This window comes from Babylonia areolata, chromosome 5, assembly GCF_041734735.1.
Source record: "Babylonia areolata isolate BAREFJ2019XMU chromosome 5, ASM4173473v1, whole genome shotgun sequence".
Lineage (NCBI taxonomy): Eukaryota > Metazoa > Mollusca > Gastropoda > Neogastropoda > Buccinidae > Babylonia > Babylonia areolata.
Window position 1 is genome coordinate 36,212,788 of NC_134880.1, and position 21,111 is coordinate 36,233,898.

The window sequence follows — 21,111 nt, forward strand, 5'->3', positions numbered from 1 at the left end:
CAGACAGGCTCACAGATACAGCAACACTTCAGACAGACTCACAGATACAGCAACACTTCAGACAGGCTCACAGATACAGCAACACTTCAGACAGACTCACAGATACAGCAACACTTCAGACAGACTTACAGATACAGCAACACTTCAGACAGGCTCACAGATACAACACTTCAGACAGGCTCACAGATACAACACTTCAGACAGGCTCACAGATACAGCAACACTTCAGACAGGCTCACAGATACAGCAACACTTCAGACAGACTCACCGATACAGCAACACTTCAGACAGGCTCACAGATACAGCAACACTTCAGACAGACTCACAGATACAGCAACACTTCAGACAGACTCACAGATACAGCAACACTTCAGACAGACTCACAGATATAACAACACTTCAGACAGACTAACCGATACAGCAACACTTCAGACAGACTCACAGATACAGCAACACTTCAGACAGACTCACAGATACAGCAACACTTCAGACAGACTCACAGATACAACAACACTTCAGACAGACTCACAGATACAACACTTCAGATAGGCTCACCGATACAGCAACACTTCAGACAGACTCACAGATACAACAACACTTCAGACAGACTCACAGATACAGCAACACTTCAGACAGGCTCACAGATACAGCAACACTTCAGACAGGCTCACAGATACAGCAACACTTCAGACAGGCTCACAGATTCAACACTTCAGACAGGCTCACAGATACAGCAACACTTCAGACAGGCTCACAGATACAGCAACACTTCAGACAGGCTTACAGATACAACAACACTTCAGACAGGCTCACAGATACAGCAACACTTCAGACAGGCTCACAGATACATCAACACTTCAGACAGGCTAACCGATGCAGCAACACTTCAGAGAGACTCACCGATACAGCAACACTTCAGACAGACTCACAACAGACTCACAGATACAGCAACACTTCAGACAGGCTCACAGATACAGCAACACTTCAGACAGGCTCACAGATACAGCAACACTTCAGACAGGCTCACAGATACAGCAACACTTCAGACAGGCTCACAGATACAGCAACACTTCAGACAGACTCACCGATACAGCAACACTTCAGACAGGCTCACAGATACAGCAACACTTCAGACAGACTCACAGATACAGCAACACTTCAGACAGACTCACAGATATAACAACACTTCAGACAGACTAACCGATACAGCAACACTTCAGACAGACTCACAGATACAGCAACACTTCAGACAGACTCACAGATACAGCAACACTTCAGACAGACTCACAGATACAACAGCACTTCAGACAGACTCACAGATACAACACTTCAGATAGGCTCTCCGATACAGCAACACTTCAGACAGGCTCACAGATACAACACTTCAGACAGACTCACAGATACAGCAACCCTTCATACAGACTCACAGATACAACACTTCAGATAGGCTCACCGATACAGCAACACTTCAGACAGGCTCACCGATACAGCAACACTTCAGACAGACTCACCGATACAGCAACACTTCAGACAGGCTCACAGATACAGCAACACTTCAGACAGACTCACAGATACAGCAACACTTCAGACAGACTCACAGATACAGCAACACTTCAGACAGACTCACAGATACAACAGCACTTCAGACAGACTAACCGATACAGCACCCCTTCATACTGACTCACAGATACAGCAACACTTCAGACAGACTCATAGATACAGCAACACTTCAGACAGGCTCACAGATACAGCAACACTTCAGACAGACTCACAGATACAGCAACACTTCAGACAGACTCACCGATGCCCATTCCATTTGTCTTGGCGGCAGTTGCAGGCTGGCGAGAGACGTCAGGAAGCCAGGTGATCCCTCAGGAAACTCTCAGCCAGAACCTGGCTTCATGAAGAAGAAGAAGAAGAAGAAGAAGAAGAAGAAGAAGAAGAAGATTGATTGATTGAATCTTTAGTGGGTAAAGAATTAGGCGCAGTAAAGGCCTTTTTACGATTCTGCCCATTTAACGACACAAAACATAAAAATAAACAAGACATAAAACATAGAAATTAAGAAATAAAATAAGATAATTAGAACGATGAATAAGAATAGTAACTGGAATAGTCCATTAAAGGTAACAAAGCGATGAAAAGAACAATTGGTACATTATCATGCTCGTACGTTCTTAAACACACACACACACACACACACACACACACACACACACACACACACACACACACACACACAATTATAAAACAATCAAACAAAGACATACGTACACATTCACGCCCACACACTCAAACACACACACGCTTACTGTTCATTTGCTAGCACGATCACACATACATTCAATTTTTCATTCATCATGGCATGACAGCTAGTGGACTGAGTACAAGCAAGCATTTGCAAAATACCGCGAGTAGGTTCATCAAATGTATCGAATAGAAATATTTTTATGTTAGTTTTAAAGAGAGACATGGCTGGAATTTGACGACATGTCTTTGCAAGCATGTTCCATTCTGTGCTTCTATTAAATGAGAGACTCGTCTTAAATAAATCAATTTTAGGCTTTTGGACAATAGCTCTGTAATATTGTGGGCATGCGTTGTGAACAATCTTATGCATAAGAATCAATATGTTATATCTAATAAGTAGATGAACAGGTAATATTTGAAGTTCTTTGTACATATTGTGCACAGATCCGCCTGTGGTATTTACATGGCTAATCATGTTAATGGCACTTTTTTTTGTAAAGAGCAAAGCGGCTTTAATGTAGAAGGAGGACATTTACCCCAGATAATCGAGCAATGGCTGAGACGAGACAGGATATAGGCAAAGTAAAATACACGTCTAGAATGATTATCAAGACAGAAGAAGAAGAAGAAGAAGAAGAAGAAGAAGAAGAAGAAGAAGAAGAAGAAAACAAGAAAGATAAAAGAAAGAAAGAAAAAAAGAAGAAGAATGGGAAGAAGAAGAAGACAGTGGAGGAGGATATATATCCCAGTCTCTGCTAAACGACAAGAAACCAAAAGAACTAATCCATTTCATGTGAGGTAGAGTGAGTCCGTCTGCTTTACATGCATTGTAAAGTAACTCCAGTCTGTCCGAAAGAACCTGAAAGGAATAAAAAGATCCAATCTTATCCATACTTTTTAGTTTTGCTCTTTTTATAAACCCATATTAGCCGTCCCATATAACGGACACCAAAATCAGCGGTTATCAGAAGCAAACTTGGAGGCATAAACAATCGTGAATGAAGGGGTGCTGGTGGACATTGATAATGACAAATTGTGATTTCCTCCACGATGTTTCCAGCATGACAACCATTGTGACCTAATGAGAGGCGAACTGACAAAGTGATGGCAGGTTCACAATGATGATCTTATATTTCGTTTCTGCTGCAAATTTTTATTGGTATGTAATAATATAAAATGCTGGCATGGACAATATCTAAAACAGTTTTTCTTCCTTTTTTCCCTGGAAACTTATGGGTTTAAAAAAAAAAAATATATATGCCTGATTGGTTTGGGGTTTTTGTCAGTACTTCACAACTATCGTCTGCCGCTTTGTCTCAAATAGTTCATTGTTCACAACTATCGTCTGTCGCGTTGTCTCAAATAGTTCATTGTTCATAACTATCGTCTGCCGCAACACCATATACGCTACACTACTTCATCTGAATGACTAGAAGCTCAGTTTGATGTTCCAGTCAAATTTGGGAGAAAGTGCGAGACTGGTGATGGAACCCAGACCCACATGGACACTGTGTTAACGGATAAGCATCTTGGCCATTCTGCCACCCTCCTCCTAGATATGTAGTGGTGACACTGACATGAATACGAGCAAACTGTGATGGGTGTTATTATTTTCATCTAGTTCTGCTCAATTTGTTGATTATTCAGAAGAGAGCTGACATTTATGAACAGAAAACAGTTATCTGATTCTTTTTTTTTCTCCAAAAACTGCAAGAGTAACTATCCTTCATCCACCAGAGATTTTACATGTGGTTTTATTTTCTTCTTAAATCATCAGAATGAACCCAGTTGTTTTGAACAGAAAGCACATTTCTCCATATCTGCATGTGTGGTAAAGCCCCCTGGCCATTCAGCCCTGGCGTCCCATGTACAGGACGCACATCATACATATTACATATCATCTCATGAAATAAGAATAGATCTTAAAAAAAAGCATTTCTGATGAATAAATGCAACACTTCAAAGGCATTTTCATTAAGATCTAAATTTTCGGCGCAAATGGGTTAAAATGATTTATCACAGCGTCAGCATGTCGTTCGTGTTAAAGTCTTAACTCCAGAGAGCAAGGTTTCGGTTGCGCATGCGCACTAGAGCCTATGCATAAAAGGGAAAGGGGCGGAGTTTATCTATAAAAAGCGCGAGCACGTGTCCGGTAGAAATGTAAACATGCGGGAGGTGAAAGCAAAACAAAGACCGACTCACTGTTAGCGGAGAAAGATATCCGTGTACTCCTGCCACACCTGCTCCCAAAACCGAAACTGCTTCCTCTCCAGCACTCTCACTTCAGACTGGCGCCGGGGGTTACGAGCGTCAATCACAGTTTTTGTGGAGGTCACTCGCCGGCTGTTTATGTGATCATTCCAGTCCAAGAAAGGTTAGTAGATCGTCATATTTCTCTCCGTTTGCATGTTTTACAAACAATGTGGTCGTTTACGGTTGCCAACGTCGAGGGGCTGTCTGCATGCTTTCCAATTCTCACCGGACAGTACCACGTGCTGGTGCTATTTTTATCTGACAGACACGTCTAGCGCAAACACAAACGGCTCTAGCTCCGCCCCTTTTCTCTGCATTCAAATTTTGTATTACGTGTAGCTGACACATTTGTACTTTCCAAAGTCAATTCAGGTCTAGATTGGAAGCTGCTAGGCAAATCTCGCTCTCTGCCATAAATGAAGCCAAACCGTAGCTTTATTAGGCTTTTATTTTGAATAAACCTTCACCGACGTCACAGTGTCAGACTCTGGTGAGAAACTGGCTTGATTCAAATCGCCCGCCATTTATAGTCCGGTTCAGGCTTTAAGGAACAATGGCAAACAGAGAAACACAAGATGAACGATATTTAGTTGTATTAGTCACACTTGCCACAAGTTGAGACAACATTGTTTTCTTTGAATCAGAGACTCTGCAGGAAGTGGAAGACAGCTCTAAAGCGACATGTTGAATCTGGAGTGTTCACCTTAACTTTGTGTCTGTGTGTGTGTGTGTGTGTCCACCTTAACTCTGTGTGTGTGTGTGTGTGTGTGTGTGTGTGTGTGTGTGCGTGCGTGCGTGCGTGTGTGTGTGTGTGTGTGTGTGTGTGTGTGTGTGTGTGTGTTTGTCCACCTTAACTTTATCAACTGTGGTGGTGGGTTTTGGTAGAGATAAATCTCTGTCGTGTGGGTTTAACATGTGTGAGAGAACGAACAAAGAAATCCAGACACACGTCTCTGACTGCACGTTTCTATCAGCGTGAATATTTATTCTCATCAATTCCGGTGATTGCATTTCTATGGTGGAAATTATTATTCTTATAAAAATCCCGTCTTATCAATGCATTCATATAAGTAATATTTTCTGTTTCCACGAAAGTATTTGAAATTTTACAGATAATGAGGTGTCATACTCAAATTCATCCACGCTGTTAACTCATCACGTCTGAGTTTTTAATTGACGCAGCCCGATTCTCAACTTACAGACACGTGAAATGCGATGATGACAAAAACTGTCTGACTATTGATAATCTGAATTGTTGATGGCGATGATGACAAAAACTGTCTGACCATTGATAATCTGAATAATTGTTCCTTTGCCAGTGTCGTTTTTACTACCGGGTCAAATCTTGCTAGCCCAGCAGTGCAGGGTCTCCTCTGGTGTGTGGCCTCCTGGCGACCTAGCATCGATGGTTCCAAGTGGTCTGCCGACAACTAGGTCTGGGACACACGAAGCTGGGTGTGGTTGTGTATGGGGGACTTGGAATGAGCGGCGTGGGAGTGATGCCACTGAAGCGGTGCAGATGATGGGGCAGAACCCCCCCCCCCCCCCCAACACCCTAAAAAACAAACAAACAAACAAAAACAAACAAAACAACAACAACAAACAAACAAACAAAACCAACAACAAACAAAAACAACAACAACAATAACAACAACAACAAAAACCCACAAAAAATAAAAAAAACAAAAACAAACAAAAACAACAACAACAACAAACAAACAAAAAACAACCCATCCTGCTGGCCTAGATTAACTGCGGGTTGTATATACACTGGCTTGAAATGAACACTGGGGGTATACTTCAGCTGGTCAAAACTGAACCCCACCCCCACCCCCCATATTGGAATTTACCCCCCCCCCCTTCCCCCACCCCGCCCCTCTTTAGAGGCACCTTCTATTCTAGCTAGAAACCACCTCCCCCCCCCCTTTCCCCCCTCTAGGAGGGTGAAATTTGAACCAGTTAGAATCAACACAGACTGTAGAGAGGAGCTATGCAAACTCAGGTCCTATGCCGTGACCAAACACACATCGCATGCACACGCGCGCACACAAACACATATACACACATACATTTAAACACTATCTCTCTCTGCCTGCTAAGCACACACACGCGCGCACACACACACACACACACACACACACACACACACACACACAACCACCACCACAAGCACATGCCCTCCTCCCTCTCCACCCCCCACCCCCCCCCCCCCCCCCCCCCCCCAACGATCCCCAGCAGCCAGAGGGTCAAACACAGACGGGATGAATTCAAACAGACATCATCAACTGTCCACAACATCCTGATCCAGATGAGTCTGTCTCCAACCCACGGATTACATGGGATCGACCAACGCTCGTAGCAACACACAACGGCGAAGGAACAGCAGTGAAGAATAAAACCCGTCTTATTAAATGATTGCTGAGGGATAAAGACTGGGGCTTTCTTCAGCTGCCAGGAATGATGATAATGTTGTTACCTCCAACACTATCCTTTCTCCCTGAGGGCACTGACCACCACTGGACAATGACCACTGAGGAGATCTTAATAAGACCGGGAGATTTCATGTTCGCCTCAGTCACAGACTTTTCGGATATTTCGAGATGCGCATTCATAAAAAAAAGTTATGATACGTCTTGAAAGTGTTGCGGGCGAAAACAAGCTCTCCAACGGTGTGTGTGTGTGTGTGTGTGCGCTTGCGCGCGCTCGCGCATGCGCGTGTGTTTGAGCATGTTCCATGTGGACAGGCTGATGGCATTCACATAGAATGAGTTCCTGAGAGTATCGGTATCAGTAGCTCAAGGAGGCGTCACTGCGTTCGGTCAAATCCATATACGCTACACCACATCTGCCAAGCAGATGCCTGCCCAGCAGCGTAACCCAACGCGCTGTCAGGCCTAGAGAAAAAAAGAAAAAAAAGGACAAATATCATCAACAAGTCTGCAAAATATCTAAAAGTTCGGTCGCAAATTATGCGAGTATTGTCAAATTCAAAACAGCATGTCAAAAAATCCCATATCAGAGGAAAACTCACTTGCTTCAGTTGATGCTCAATGTGGCCTCCATCTTCCTCCACGACAAAACGAAGCCGTTTCTTCCAAGCAGAAATGCTTTTACGTATTTCTTCCACCGATATCTCCCCCCATGACATAATTATCCTGTCCTTTAACGCCTGCTCGGTCAATTTGTCTCTCACTCCCCGGTAAACTTTCTCCTTCAGAGAGTCCCATGTGGCAAAATCCATTGGGTTACAGTCAGGACTTTGTGGAGGCCATTCATCCTTCTTGATGAATTCTGGTGTAGCCTCCTCCAGATGGGCCTGGGTTACCCTACTTTTGTGTGAAAGAGCCCCATCTTGCTGAAACACGTAACTGTTTCTAGGATAAAGACGCCTACAATCCGGGAGAAGATTATCATCCAATAACTGAATGTTGCTTTCACTATTAACCTTGGCTCTATCAGTGTCAACAAAATGAATGTTTGTTTTTTCCTTTCCAGGACACTCCAGCTGAAACCGTTATCTTTTTGAAAATCTAGAAGTCTCATGACAGAGGCGAGATGGCTGAAAAGGCATGCAAATGGATTTACTCCTTCACTAACCCCGCACGGTTCCCCTTGAATCAGTCCAGGTATAGAAACAAAATCATAAAAACAACAACAACAATCGATCTGTTTAAAACTAGTCTGGCATACTCAGGGGGGACACTTTGGAACTCCTTACCAGGATCTATTAAAAATAAAAGCAGTATCAGCTCATTTAAATCAGCTTACAAAACTTTCCTTTATAAGAATGTAGGTAACACACCACAATATCTGATTTATTCTCTTCAAGTCAATAACTGTGACTGTTTTATTGTGTTTTTTCTGATAATGTTTGGTGTCTTACTGATGTCCTAGTTTGTCTGTGTGTGAGTAGTATATCATGCCTGACGTTGTTTTTTTTTGTTTTTTGTTTTTTTTATCTCCCTTGGTAACATTTTTTTCCCCTCGAGTGCGTGAGTATGTATGTAATTTTGTTTGTTGTCGATGGATTATTCCCCCCTCCCCCACACACCAACAACCCCCTCCCATCCTCCACCTTTCTTTTTTTCTTTGTTTTTTTTCTCGATCTAGTACTTGATGTTTCCCCTTTTTTTTCTTATGCTTGATATTTGCGGTTTTTTATTTGTTTGTTTTTGTTTGTTTGGGATTGTTTTTGTCCATGGCTGGGTGGAAAAAAGCATGTGTACTTGCGTATCTCATTACCCTGGTGAAATAAAATTTCGTTTCGTTTCGTTTCGTTTTTGTTTCACATAAACGCGATCGTTTTGGCGATTTTTAGCTATCTCTAACGTAAAGTCTTTCTCGTCTGTGAAAATGATCCTTTTCACATCAGTGGCCGAGTAGTGGTCTTTCAAGTTACGGCAGCGAGTTTTTCTTTTCCCTCTAACATTTTGGTCCCTCTTTGATACCCGTATCCTCTTGGAAGGCTTCAGCTCCGGTTTTTTCGCCATTCTTTGCACAGAAGACTTGCTCACTTGTAAATCGCTTGCAACTTCTCCAAGAGATTAAGAGATTTGTGGGTCCATGGGTTCTCCTCCTGGGATTGAATCAGTTCCACAACACGGTCCTTGTTCTCCTCCGAACATGCAGTCTTGGGTCTCCCACTGCCAATTTTACGTGCTACTGACCTTGTAGTGTGTATTTTAGCGATAAGTCTATTTACAGTGACATGACTCCACGCCTTGCCTGGAAATTCATTTACGATCCTTCTTCCACCCCAGCCTTTCTCCTCGAAACAGTTTTCAATGGTAACCTTATCACTTTCACTCAAAGGCATGGTTGATCTTTCCAAACTGAAACTTTGGACAGAACTGATTTTGGATACAGACGACAAAAAAAAAAAAAAAAAAAAAGAAAGAAAAAAAAAAGAAAAAAAATCAATAGACTTGACACCCAGACAGGCTATTTTTAGACTGACACTGATTGACAGATGCCAACACCTGGCAGCTGGCATGAACATGATGAAGGTCACATTGCACACCTCTGATATTGGATTTTTTTACATGCTGTTTTGAATTTGACAATACTCGCATAACTTGCGTCCGAACTTTTAGATATTTTGCAGACTTGTTGATGATACCTTAAGGGTACTGTGTAAAACTTTTCAATTGAATCGGTGAATCGGGTTTTCTATCACTGAGATAATACTTGTCAAAAAGTTGTTCACTTTTTTGGGATACCCGATATACATATATATATATATATATATATATATATATATATATATATATATATGAACACCGCACGTTCCAATATTCCATTGCTCCCGCAGTACAGACATGCATACATACACACATCTCGTCCTCCACACACACACACACACACACACACACACACACACACACGTGCACAGAGCTCTCCTGACACATATCTACACTTACACACTCGCGCACGCACACACGCACACAAACACACAGTCACACACAGACACAGACACACACACACACACACACACACACACACACACACACACATGCATACACACACGCACAGAGGCTGCGACTGATTGGCCGCAAGAGGGGTGGGAAAAGATCTCTGATGCCAGGAACGTGGCGTCTAGCTTGTTGCTCAGTCTATTGTATTTGGAAAAGCCTACAGAGACTCTGTTCAGTTTTGAAGATATTTGCGCAATGTTGGTGTGGAAATGATGCCGATATTTGTTTGATTTGCAAAGTATCGTGCTCAACCTTTCATGTTAGACTTACGGCGCTCCCTCTCTCTACCTTTATTTCTTTGAGGAAATCGATGGTGTGATGGCCTTGTACCTGCTCTTTTTGGTATACTCTGACTTTTCTGAGGATTTCCGATTTTCCCAGAGGTAGGCCGCTCATTGTTGTTGCGTTTCCAGCAAGTCTGTCAGCTCGCTCATTTCCTTTAACACCTGCATGTCCCGGGCAGTATAACCATGTAAGTTTTTGAATCTGAAAGTTGCTCATTGCCTCATACCACTCTGGGCTTCCCATTCCACTTTCAATTTTCTGTATGAGGTTCATTGAGTCAGTTAGAATCATGGCATGTTGGTTTCCGGGCATATGGATGGATGGTAGCCACTGGAGAGCATGTGTCACAGCTTCAACTTCCATCGTTTGGCTGGAGGTTGTGCACTTTGTAGGCAGCATTCTCTTCCCTAATTGTTTTTAACTCACTTTGTAAACAAAGTGAGTCTATGTTTTAACCCGGTGTTCGGTTGTGTGTGTGTGTGTGTGTGTGTGTGTGTCTGTGTGTCTGTGTGTGTCTATGTGTGTGTGTGTGTGTCCGTGGTAAACTTTAACATTGACATTTTCTCTGCAAATACTTTGTCAGTTGACACCAAATTAGGCATAAAAATAGGAAAAATTCAGTTCTTTTTAGTCATCTTGTTTAAAACAATATTGCACGTCTGGGATGGGCACAAAAAAATAAAAAAGAAGCCAAATTATATGCACACTGCATTTACTGTTATATTCATTTTTTTTTTAATTCTCTAAACTTGGCACTTTGATCTGATATTCTGACACAACAACAAGAGCAGTCATTATTATCATTTTTTTTGGTTCAAACAGGAACTTCTTTTGCTAAGCATGGAAGTTTTGTTTATTTTGCAAACGTTTTGGTGCAGATTGTAAAAAAGGGAAATTACTCTGTAATTAATGCTAAGGGACTTATCTTTCTCATCTTAAACATTACATTTTGAAATTATACTCAATACATAAAAAGCTTGTGTATTTTACTCTCGGTTTACAGGACTTTCACTATGTTTATTCGCCCAAGTGGTCTTTCTCGGAAAATACTAAAATCAATACGACGAGTGGACTTTATAGATCTATTGGCTGAGCCCTGAAGGTCATGGGCAAAAATCAATTGCGTACACATATTTAAACCTTGAACCTTGAACCTTGAACTTTTGGGCGTTGAAGCCTTCTTCAGGCTAGTTCGCCTCTCCTTGGTGGCTACAGCACTGGTTTGTGGCATGCGTGGCAAGCAGCACTGTAGCTGAGTTACTGCAGGCAGGATGGTTCGTACACACTAGGCAACTGTTGCCAGTGCGCGTCCAGCCTGGATTTGAAGCAGTTTAGGGTAGGGGCGGTCACAACACTGTCCGGCAGATTATTCCATGAGTTCACGACTCTTTGTGAAAAGGAGCTGCTGTGGACATTCAACCTACAGTGTTTTTTCTTTATCCTGAGGCTGTGTCCCCAGGTGTTGTGGCTGGTGGCTGGTTCTAACCTTGGCCTATCCACGTCGTAGAGCCCGTGCATGTACTTATAAGTGTCAATCATGTCTCCTCTGTTGCGACGGTGCTCTAGGCTTGGTAGGCGGAGGTGACGCAGACGTTCAGGGTAGGGCAGGTCTCGAACGGTTGGCAGCTGCTTGGTGGCGCGACGCTGGACATCCTCTATGTCGCTGCAGAGGGTCTTGTGATATGGTTGATATACGGAGTGACCGTATTCCAGAATCGGGCGAACAAGGCTTTTGTACAGGTTCATGAAGAGGTTATCATCGAGGAAGTCGAAAGTTCGGCGTATTATTCCGACAACTGTATTGGCTTTGGCGGTTGTTTTTGCCACATGTTCTTTGAAAGTCAGTTTACTGTCGACAAATACTCCCAAATCTTTCTCCACTTCATGTTCCTCTAATTTAATGATGCAGTCTTCGCCGTTTCTCGTTCCTCTCATGGACTACCTTCCAGTGGATTTCTTGTTTCCCAGTTTGTGAACGCTGCACTTATCAGGGTGGAAGCGGAGCATCCAGTCGTCTGACCACTGTTGGAGCCGGTTCAAGTCTTCCTGCAGGATAGAAGCTGCATTTGGTTGGTCACTGCGGTTAAAGATCTTCGCGTCATCTGCGAAGAGGCGAACCTCGCTGGAGCATACTGATGGCAGGTCGTTAATATAGATGACAAAAAGCATTGGGCCAATCACAGAGCTCTGAGGGATGCCGCTTGTCACTGCTGCTTCCTTGGATCGTGCCCCGTTGACCACCATCCACTGCTGTCTTCCCGCAAGGAACCCCTGGATCCACCCCAAGACCTTTCCCTGGACTCGATGTGCTTCTAGTTTGGTCAGAAGACGACGATGAGGCACAGTGTCAAAGGCCTTCATGAAATCCATATAAATGGCATCCACGCTTCCTTCATCGTCAATGATTTCCGTCGAGAGGTCAAGCACATCCAATAGCTGGGTGGTACAGGAGCGGCCTTTAACGAATCCATGCTGGTGTCTGCTGATGAGTGCATTTCTCTGGAGATGACTAATCACTTGATCATGGATCAGAGTTTCCATGGCCTTGCATATCACACAGGTGAGGCTCACAGGTCGGTAGTTCGACGCCAGCAGTCTGCTACCCTTCTTAAAGATGGGAGTAACCTGGGCTGACTTCCAGTCTTGGGGTACTTGGGCGGATTTGAGTGATCGCCTGAAGAGGATGGAGACGGGGATTGCAAGGATATCAGCTGTCTTGGCAAGAATCCTGGGGCTTATGTTGTCAGGTCCTGCTGCCTTATTGGGGTTCAGGTTTTCCAGTATCTTCTTGACGCTCTCTGCCGTGATGTAGAAGTCTTCTATAGGCTCACTGAAGTGGGAGTGTGGTGGCTGCGGCAGAGGGCCATCATCCTCTTGGGTGAAGACACTCTGAAAGTAGTTGTTCATAACCTCAGCTTTCTCTTGGTCCGCCTTTGTCTTTTCTCCAGCTTCTTTCTTCAGATCCCCCACCCCTGTCTTTGAGGAAGTTTTTGCTTTGACATAAGACCAGAAGGTCTTTGGATTGCGCTTGGCGTCGGCAGCGACATTCATCTCCAATCTCCTCTTTGCCTTCCTGCAGTCGCGTTGCGCCTTATTGCCTGCCCTCGTGTAAGCAACATAGTCTAGGCCGTTTTTTGTTTGTAACCAACGACGACACAGCTGGTGCTTCCTTCGTACTGTGGTGAGAGTGCCTTTGTCCATCCATTTTTTGCGCTGTTGATTGCCTGACATAGTCTGGGGCACTGCCAGCTCCACAGCAGAATTGATGTTGGCCTTGATTTTCTCCCAGGTTTCATCAACATCTAGGTCCTCCAGTTCCTTTTCCCAGTCATGCGCTTGAAGTGTTGTTCGTAGCAGGTCATAGTCTGTCCTGTGGTAGTTGAGACGTGGTTTGTTTGGCGGTGGTCTGTACTCCATGTCTAAGGAGGCGATCAGAGTTACATGGTCGCTTGTGCCTAGGCTTGGTGCTACTGTGATGTCTTCAACTAGATTGTCTCTATTTCTCAGGATAAGGTCCAAAACATTGGCCTTCTGACCCTCTCTATAGCGCGTGGGATCCTTCTGGTGTTGCATGAGAAAGGCGTCACGTGTCGCTTTCACGAAATGTGTTGCCACATGATTTGCGCTTGCAGTGCTGATTTCTCGTGACCAGTCAATTTCTGGGAAGTTGAGATCTCCCATTATGAGTAGATCTCCCTGAGCAGCAGCCTCTGAAGCCATTTGCATTAGAGTGTTCAGCTTTTCTGTGTTCTCTGGACTGCTGTTCGGGTTTCGGTACACTAGGCCCACAAGTAGATTCTTTCCTTCTGATAATTTGCATTCAGCAAATACTGATTCTTCGAAGTCGTTGTCCACATAGAAAACTGATGGATTCAGATCTTTGAGAACATACAGGCAGATGCCTCTCCTATCCTCGTCCTTGTCTAGGTTATGAAACATTTCATATCCTTCCAGTTTCAATTCACACTCTTGAACCTTAAATCTTGAGTGTTTCGGTTTCAACTCTACAATTCCGATTATGCCAGGTTTGTGTAGCCTCACGAGTGCTTCTAGTTCAGGCTTCTTTGTTTTCAAAGTGTCTACATTGCTGTATAAACACTTGCAGCTTTGGTTAAAACCAGAAAAAGATGAAGATTCTAGTTTAGAAACTCAAGAAACTTTTATAAAACTATGTACATCTCTTCTGTTTGTCTTCTTTAACTGCCTCGCCCCTCGCCCTCTTGGGCCTTGGGATATTTCCCCACGTTGACCACTTGGCCTTTGCGTCGAATCCAGTGGGCTATTTGATCCCCTTCCTTTTTTGACTCCTCCCTTTTTTGTCTCATCATCTGGTAGAGGGCCTCCTCTTCCGTTCTCTCTTGTGGTGTCAAATCTTTCCTGACTCAGATTTTTGCTACCAGTTTTTCACTGTTGTTCTTCTGTTCTGCTTGCTTTCTGGCCTGATGAAAAGCTTTCAGTGTCTCATCTCTTGCTGCTTCTGAGACAAAGGTCAGACGGAGTGGCCTTGTTTTCTTTGATTCATTTTCTCCCACTTTGTCCGTACGTAGACTGCCAAGACGCCTAATGTCATTCGGCTGGTGGGTCACCTTTATTTCCCCAAGCAGTGTCTGCACTGTCTCATCATCTTTTTAACATACAAAGCACGTGCTCATATTCTTCGCGAACGCGAACGACGCCATTTTGTTTCAAGTTGTTGACCTGCCCTTTCAATCCTATATTCAATGGACAATACACGATAACATGTGATGGAAAGTTGGAGAAGGAGACCGTTGAATATTTATTCAGAGAAAGATTTGTGAACGCCTCATCACTTACTGGATTATGCCCCAAACTGCCATAAAAATATCCACAGAATCAGTCGGAACTCACAGTTAAAAATTGTAAACCATGCGAGTTGATACCCTTGAATTGATGAAACGAAAAAATTTCCAGTCTTGACTTTTCTCAAAATGAAGTCCTTTTCACTTCATACGATGTTTAGAAGTACTTGTACTTGGCTCTACATGTTATTAGTTTAACAAAATACTAAATTTTCATATCAACTTTAAAACTATAAAGCCAGAATGAACATTAAAGACAAATTGAATCGACCGTGTCGTACTACATTCCCGGCGGGTGTAACTAAACTTGTACATCTATCTAGATCTAGAGAAAACGGCTAAATGTTGCAGTGTGACTGTGGCGATAGCCACGTCTCCTTTACCGCGGACTTAAAATGAAATTTTTATTGCCCTTAAAGATTTTTTTGAATGCCCAAGACACACCAGAAAAATATGATTTAAACAGCGTTCTCACTGCAAATATCGCAATTGATTTATCGCCCTTTACAGAAAAGTATGTTCAAATATTAAATTTTAGAACGTCAGTTAAGGAGCCACGATAGTGTAATGGGTAAGACAGTTTCTTCTCACCCGAACACGCAGGGTTCGAATCTGGTTAGGACTTTTTTTTTTTTTTTTTAACCCAAAGCTTTATAATAACAAATACAGAACACATTTTAACGATTAGATCTTTTAAAAAAAGTGTATCACAAGTGAGTCTTGAAGGCCTTGCCTCTCTTGTTCCATTTTGTTTCGCAGTGAATCCCCAACCGGATTGTCCTTTGGTGACTGAGCCATCTTTATATATGATGATGTCCTTTTCTTTACTGTTTTCTTCTATGAGTAGCTTCACTTCCGCATCAGTTTTGCCCTCTGGCCATTCCCGACAATGTCTTCCTAGAGTGCGTTAAATGGCTGTGTTGAATACATGATTGAGGTTTTCGGGGTTTTTCTCCCATTCTTTTGTTTCTTTCAGGTCTTGTAGTCGGCATACTAGCTGGATTGTGTCTTCTGATTGCCCCATCCATGATCTTCCTCATCCTAGACGACTGCCTTTTGTTCCTTGACTGCGTCATGCAGTGGGTTTTGAGGGTTTTCTAATGCTCTGAAGTAGGTCTTAACCTGTTTTAACTTGTTTCTGGCCTGCACTGAAGGAAGGTTAAACAGGTATCACATGGTTTCCGTGGGCGTGTCTTTTGTTGTTCCAAGGATCAGTCTCATAGCTTCATTTTGAACTCCTTCTAATTTTAGGAGGTTGCTTTGAGACGGTGTTGTTAGCCCAAGTCCGAAGTCGATCACACTGAGGACGAGTGATTGGTATAGCAGGAAGAGGTGGCGTTGTTCAATACCTTTGTTTGCCATTGCTTTTAAGACTGAAAGTTCCTTTTTGCATTTGAGAACAGTATCTTCCGTATGTTTTCTGAAGGTCAGCGTCCTGTCGAACTGTATTCCTAGGTAGTGTAGGCATTCGCTTTTCTCGATCTGAATTCTGTCGAATGACACAGGTGGTGGTGATTTGCTCACGGTTTTGATGTTGAGGTTGCACAGCAACGTTTGAGCTTTTGCTGGATTGATGGAAGATCCTGTGTCCTTGCACTATTGAGCAATGTTGTTCAGTTGTTTCTGGACGGCTTTAGTTCTTTCTTGAGAATCTTTCGAAGTTTTGAAGACCAGGCCATCATCCGCAAGAGTATGAACCCGAGCTATTCCATTGTTGTTTAAGTCTGCAAGGCCCTTCGTGTAGACATTGTAGAGGACAGGAGAGAGCGGGGACCCTTGTGGCAGTCCCATAGATAGTTTAGAAGGTGCAGACATCCAATCTCCGAGGCGTAGGACGATGGTTCTTTCCTGGAGTGCTGCTGCTATCCATCTTGTCAGTGTCAAACTTACTCCATACCTTTGTAGCAGCTCCATTAGGTGCGCAAACTGGACTTTATTGTAGGCATTGCTACTTCTAGTGTTTCTTCTTTTCTTTGAAATCCTTCATATACCTCATATTTATGCGAAAGGAGCCGAATTTTCCCATGTAGACTTACCTGTTCTGTAACCACCTTGATTTGAAGGGAGAATGTGCCTTGTAAGTTTTCTGGCTATTATGCGTTCCATGAGCTTTCCAGCAATGTTTTGCATGGTCAGGATTCGGTAGCCGCTTACCTGACAATGGTCCTTTCCTGGTTTTGGTTTTGGTTTTAAGAAGCTGTGTGTCCAGTCCTCCGGCACATGTCCATTGTGGAAACTGTTTTGATACAGACTGAAAAGTTTGCTTCTTGTGTTCTTCCGATAGCTCCTTGATGTCCAAGTAGCGAACTTTGTCTGGGCCAGGAGTCGATTCTTTCTTGCATTTAGCTATTGCTTCGTTTAGATCATCTATGGTCAGGGCATCATAAGATCCAGTCTGCATAAGGTTTTGGTTTAACTCCTCAACATATTTCTTCTTTTTTTTCCATCTAAGTTTATTTGATCACTCTGTTGTATGAAACCTTTGAGCAGGGCGGATCCTTTTTCTTCATTTGTCTTAAACATGGTTCCACCAGTATCTAACATGTCTGGGGTTGTTGTTGTGCACGTTTTCCATTCCATGCGACGATAAAATTGCCAGAACTATGTCAATGTTGTGTCATAATTGAGTGCCTAAAACAACAACAACAACAACAACAAAAACAACAACAAAAAAACCCAACTGTTTCCACTTGTCATTTTTGGCCTCTTGAGCAATTCAGTTCCTGAGAACAGAACGTGATGAACAATAAGACAGGTTGGACTGAAGGTGACGAACAATAAGACAGGTGTGAATGAGGACTGAACGTGACGAACAATAAGACAGGTGTGAATGAGGACTGAACGTGACGAACAGTAAGACAGGTGTGATTGAGGACTGAACGTGACGAACAGTAAGACAGGTGTGAATGAGGACTGATCGTGACGAACAGTAAGACAAGTTGTGAATGAGGACTGAAGGTGACGAACAATAAGACAGGTGTGAATGAGGACTGAACGTGACGAACAATAAGACAGGTGTGAATGAGGACTGATCGTGATGAACAGTAAGACAGGTGTGAATGAGGATAGAACGTGACGAACAATAAGACAGGTGTGAATGAGGACTGAACGTGACGAACAATAAGACAGGTGTGAGTGAGGACTGAACGTGACGAACAATAAGACAGGTGTGAATGAGGACTGAACGTGACGAACAGTAAGACAGGTGTGAATGAGGACTGAACGTGACGAACAATAAGACAGGTGTGACTGAGGACTGATCGTGACGAACAGTAAGACAGGTGTGAATGAGGACTGAACGTGACGAACAATAAGACAGGTGTGAATGAGGACTGAACGTGACGAAGAATAAGACAGGTGTGAATGAGGAATGAAGGTGACGAACAATAAGACAGGTGTAAATAGGGACTGAACGTGACGAACAATAAGACAGGTGTGACTGAGGACTGAACGTGACGAACAATAAGACAGGTGTGAATGAGGACTGAACGTGACGAACTATAAGACAGGTGTGAATGAGGACTGAACGTGACGAACAATAAGACAGGTGTGAGCTCTGTGGACTGACGTATGACGTGACTGAGGTCTGACTGACCTCCCCTGAAGCTATGGAGCTCTGTGGACTGACGTACGACGTGACTGAAGTCTGACTGACCTCCCCTGAAGCTATGGAGCTCTGTGGACTGACGTACGACGTGACTGAAGTCTGACTGACCTCCCCTGAAGCTATGGAGCTCTGTGGGCTGACGTATGACGTGACAGTGATGTCTGCATGAAGGACAAAGGAAACGAAACGTCTTCATTTTACATTTGGTATCAGCGACACTGTTCTGGACTGGTTCATATCTTATCTCACTGATTCCAGTCTGTCATTGTTGATAATTTCCAATCTGAACCCGTTAAAATCGAACATGGGGTCCCACAGGGATCTGTTTTAGGCCCAGTGCTCTTCACACTGTACACTGCTCCTCCCGCTGAAATTATCAACCGTCATAATGTCAGTCATCATTCTTATGCTAATGACACTCAACTCCAGAAGAGTGATATCCCCGAAAAACTGTCGTCGCTCTTGCAAGAAACATCCAACTGCTTCCTGGACATACAAAACTGGATGACTCTAAATAAGCAACAACTGAACGCGGACAAAACGGAAGCAATGTTGATAGGAACTAAACAAAAACTCTCTTCCATCATGACTGACACAATCAAACTTGGCAGTACATCCATCCCTCTTTCCAGTTCAGTCAGAAACCTCGGCGTTGTACTTGACAACACACTGTCCATGCAAAAATAATCAGTCAGACATGTCAATCCTGCTACTGTCAATTGCGGCGCATCAGTTCCGTCCGGAAATATCTGTCTACTGACGCAGCATCTAGACTTGTCGTTTCTCTCATTATCTCGCGCCTTGACTGCTGTAACTCTCTATTGTCTGGTTTGCCTGCTTCATCCATTCAGTCCCTTCAGCGCATACAAAACTCTGCTGCACGACTCGTTCTCAGAAAAAAATCTGAGCACATCATTCTTCTCTTGCAACATATCCACTGGCTCCCTGTCTCACACAGAATAAAGTACAAGATCAGCACTCTATCTCGCTCTCTACGATCGGCTTCGGATCCACTCTGTTTACGCATACCCAGATTCAAACACTCGACTGTTGGCCGCCGTTCTTTCTCTGTCTCTGGACCTTACAATTTGAATGAACTTCCTCTTTCTCTTCGTCAGGTCTCCGCACTCAGCTCTTTCAAGTCTGGTCTTAAAACCGACTTCTTCCCAAAATAGCCTCCCTCCCCAGCCTCTTAAGTGTCTTCAGTTTTTCCAGTTTTAGAGTTATGCATGCGTGTGAATGACTGGTGCGAAAGCGCTTTGATTTATCTCTGCACAAGATTCAGCGCAATATAAATACAACAACAACAACAATAATAATAATAATAATAATAATAATGAACGCCTAAAGGCAGCCATCAGTCAGCTCTGTCCGAACTGACAGCCTGTTGTGCAAATGACTCCGTGCACAGGGACGCGTGAGCGCGTGCGCGCGCGCGCGCGCGCACACACACACACACACACACACACACACACACACACACACTAATGATAGTAATATTATGAAGTAGAAGAAGAAGAAAAATAAAATGCACGACTCTCAGTCAGAATCAGGCATTGGGACAAACGAGCAATTGGAAAAACAGAGACAATAATTACTTTTTTGTTTTTCTGGGGGTGGAGGGGGGGATGAATAGGGCCACGATACATTTTTGGGAATGTGTTTTAGCATCACATTAGATATTGCATCGATGCCAACTGAACTTTTTTATTTTTTTATTGTGAACAGACATGTACCACTCTCTACCACCCCCAACCCCTACTGTGAACACATGTACCACTCTCTACCACCCCCCAACCCCACTGTGCACACACATGTACCACTCTCTACCACCCCCCAACCCCCACTATGAACACACATGTACCACTCTCTACCACCCCCCAACCCCCACTATGAACACACATGCACCACTCTCTACCACCCCCAGCCCCCACTGTGCACACATGTACCACTCTCTACCACCCCTCAACCCCCACTGTGCACACATGTACCACTCTCTACCACCCCCCCCAACCCCCACTGTGAACACATGTACCACTCTCTACCACCCCCCAAACCCCACTGTGAACACACATGTACCACTCTCTACCACCCCCAACCCCCACTGTGAACACATGTACCACTCTCTACCACCCCCCAACCCCCACTATGAACACACATGTGTCACTCTCTACCACCCCCCAACCCCCGCTATGAACACACATGTACCACTCTCTACCACCCCCCAACCCCCACTATGAACACACATGTACCACTCTCTACCACCCCCCAACCATCACTGCGCACACACATGCACCACTCTCTACCACCCCCCAACCATCACTGCCCACACACATGCACCACTCTCTACCACCCCCCAACCCCCACTGTGAACACATGTACCACTCTCTACCACCACCCCCAACCCCACTGTGCACACACA

The 21,111-nt window shown here is 43.8% G+C and overlaps 1 protein-coding gene across 1 annotated transcript; it reads right to left on the reverse strand.

The window, feature by feature from the left end:
- Window positions 1-11,519: 11,519 nt before the first annotated feature.
- Window positions 11,520-12,197, reverse strand: LOC143282259 (uncharacterized). Its single transcript, XM_076587859.1, has one exon. It carries the CDS (start codon window positions 12,195-12,197, stop codon window positions 11,520-11,522), a length of 678 nt encoding a protein of 225 aa, XP_076443974.1.
- Between the last annotated feature and the right edge of the window lie 8,914 nt (window positions 12,198-21,111).

Excerpts from the sequence above, each read along its gene's own strand:
- LOC143282259 (XM_076587859.1), bottom strand. The coding sequence starts at position 12,197 with ATGAGAGGAACGAGAAACGGCGAAGACTGCATCATTAAATTAGAGGAA.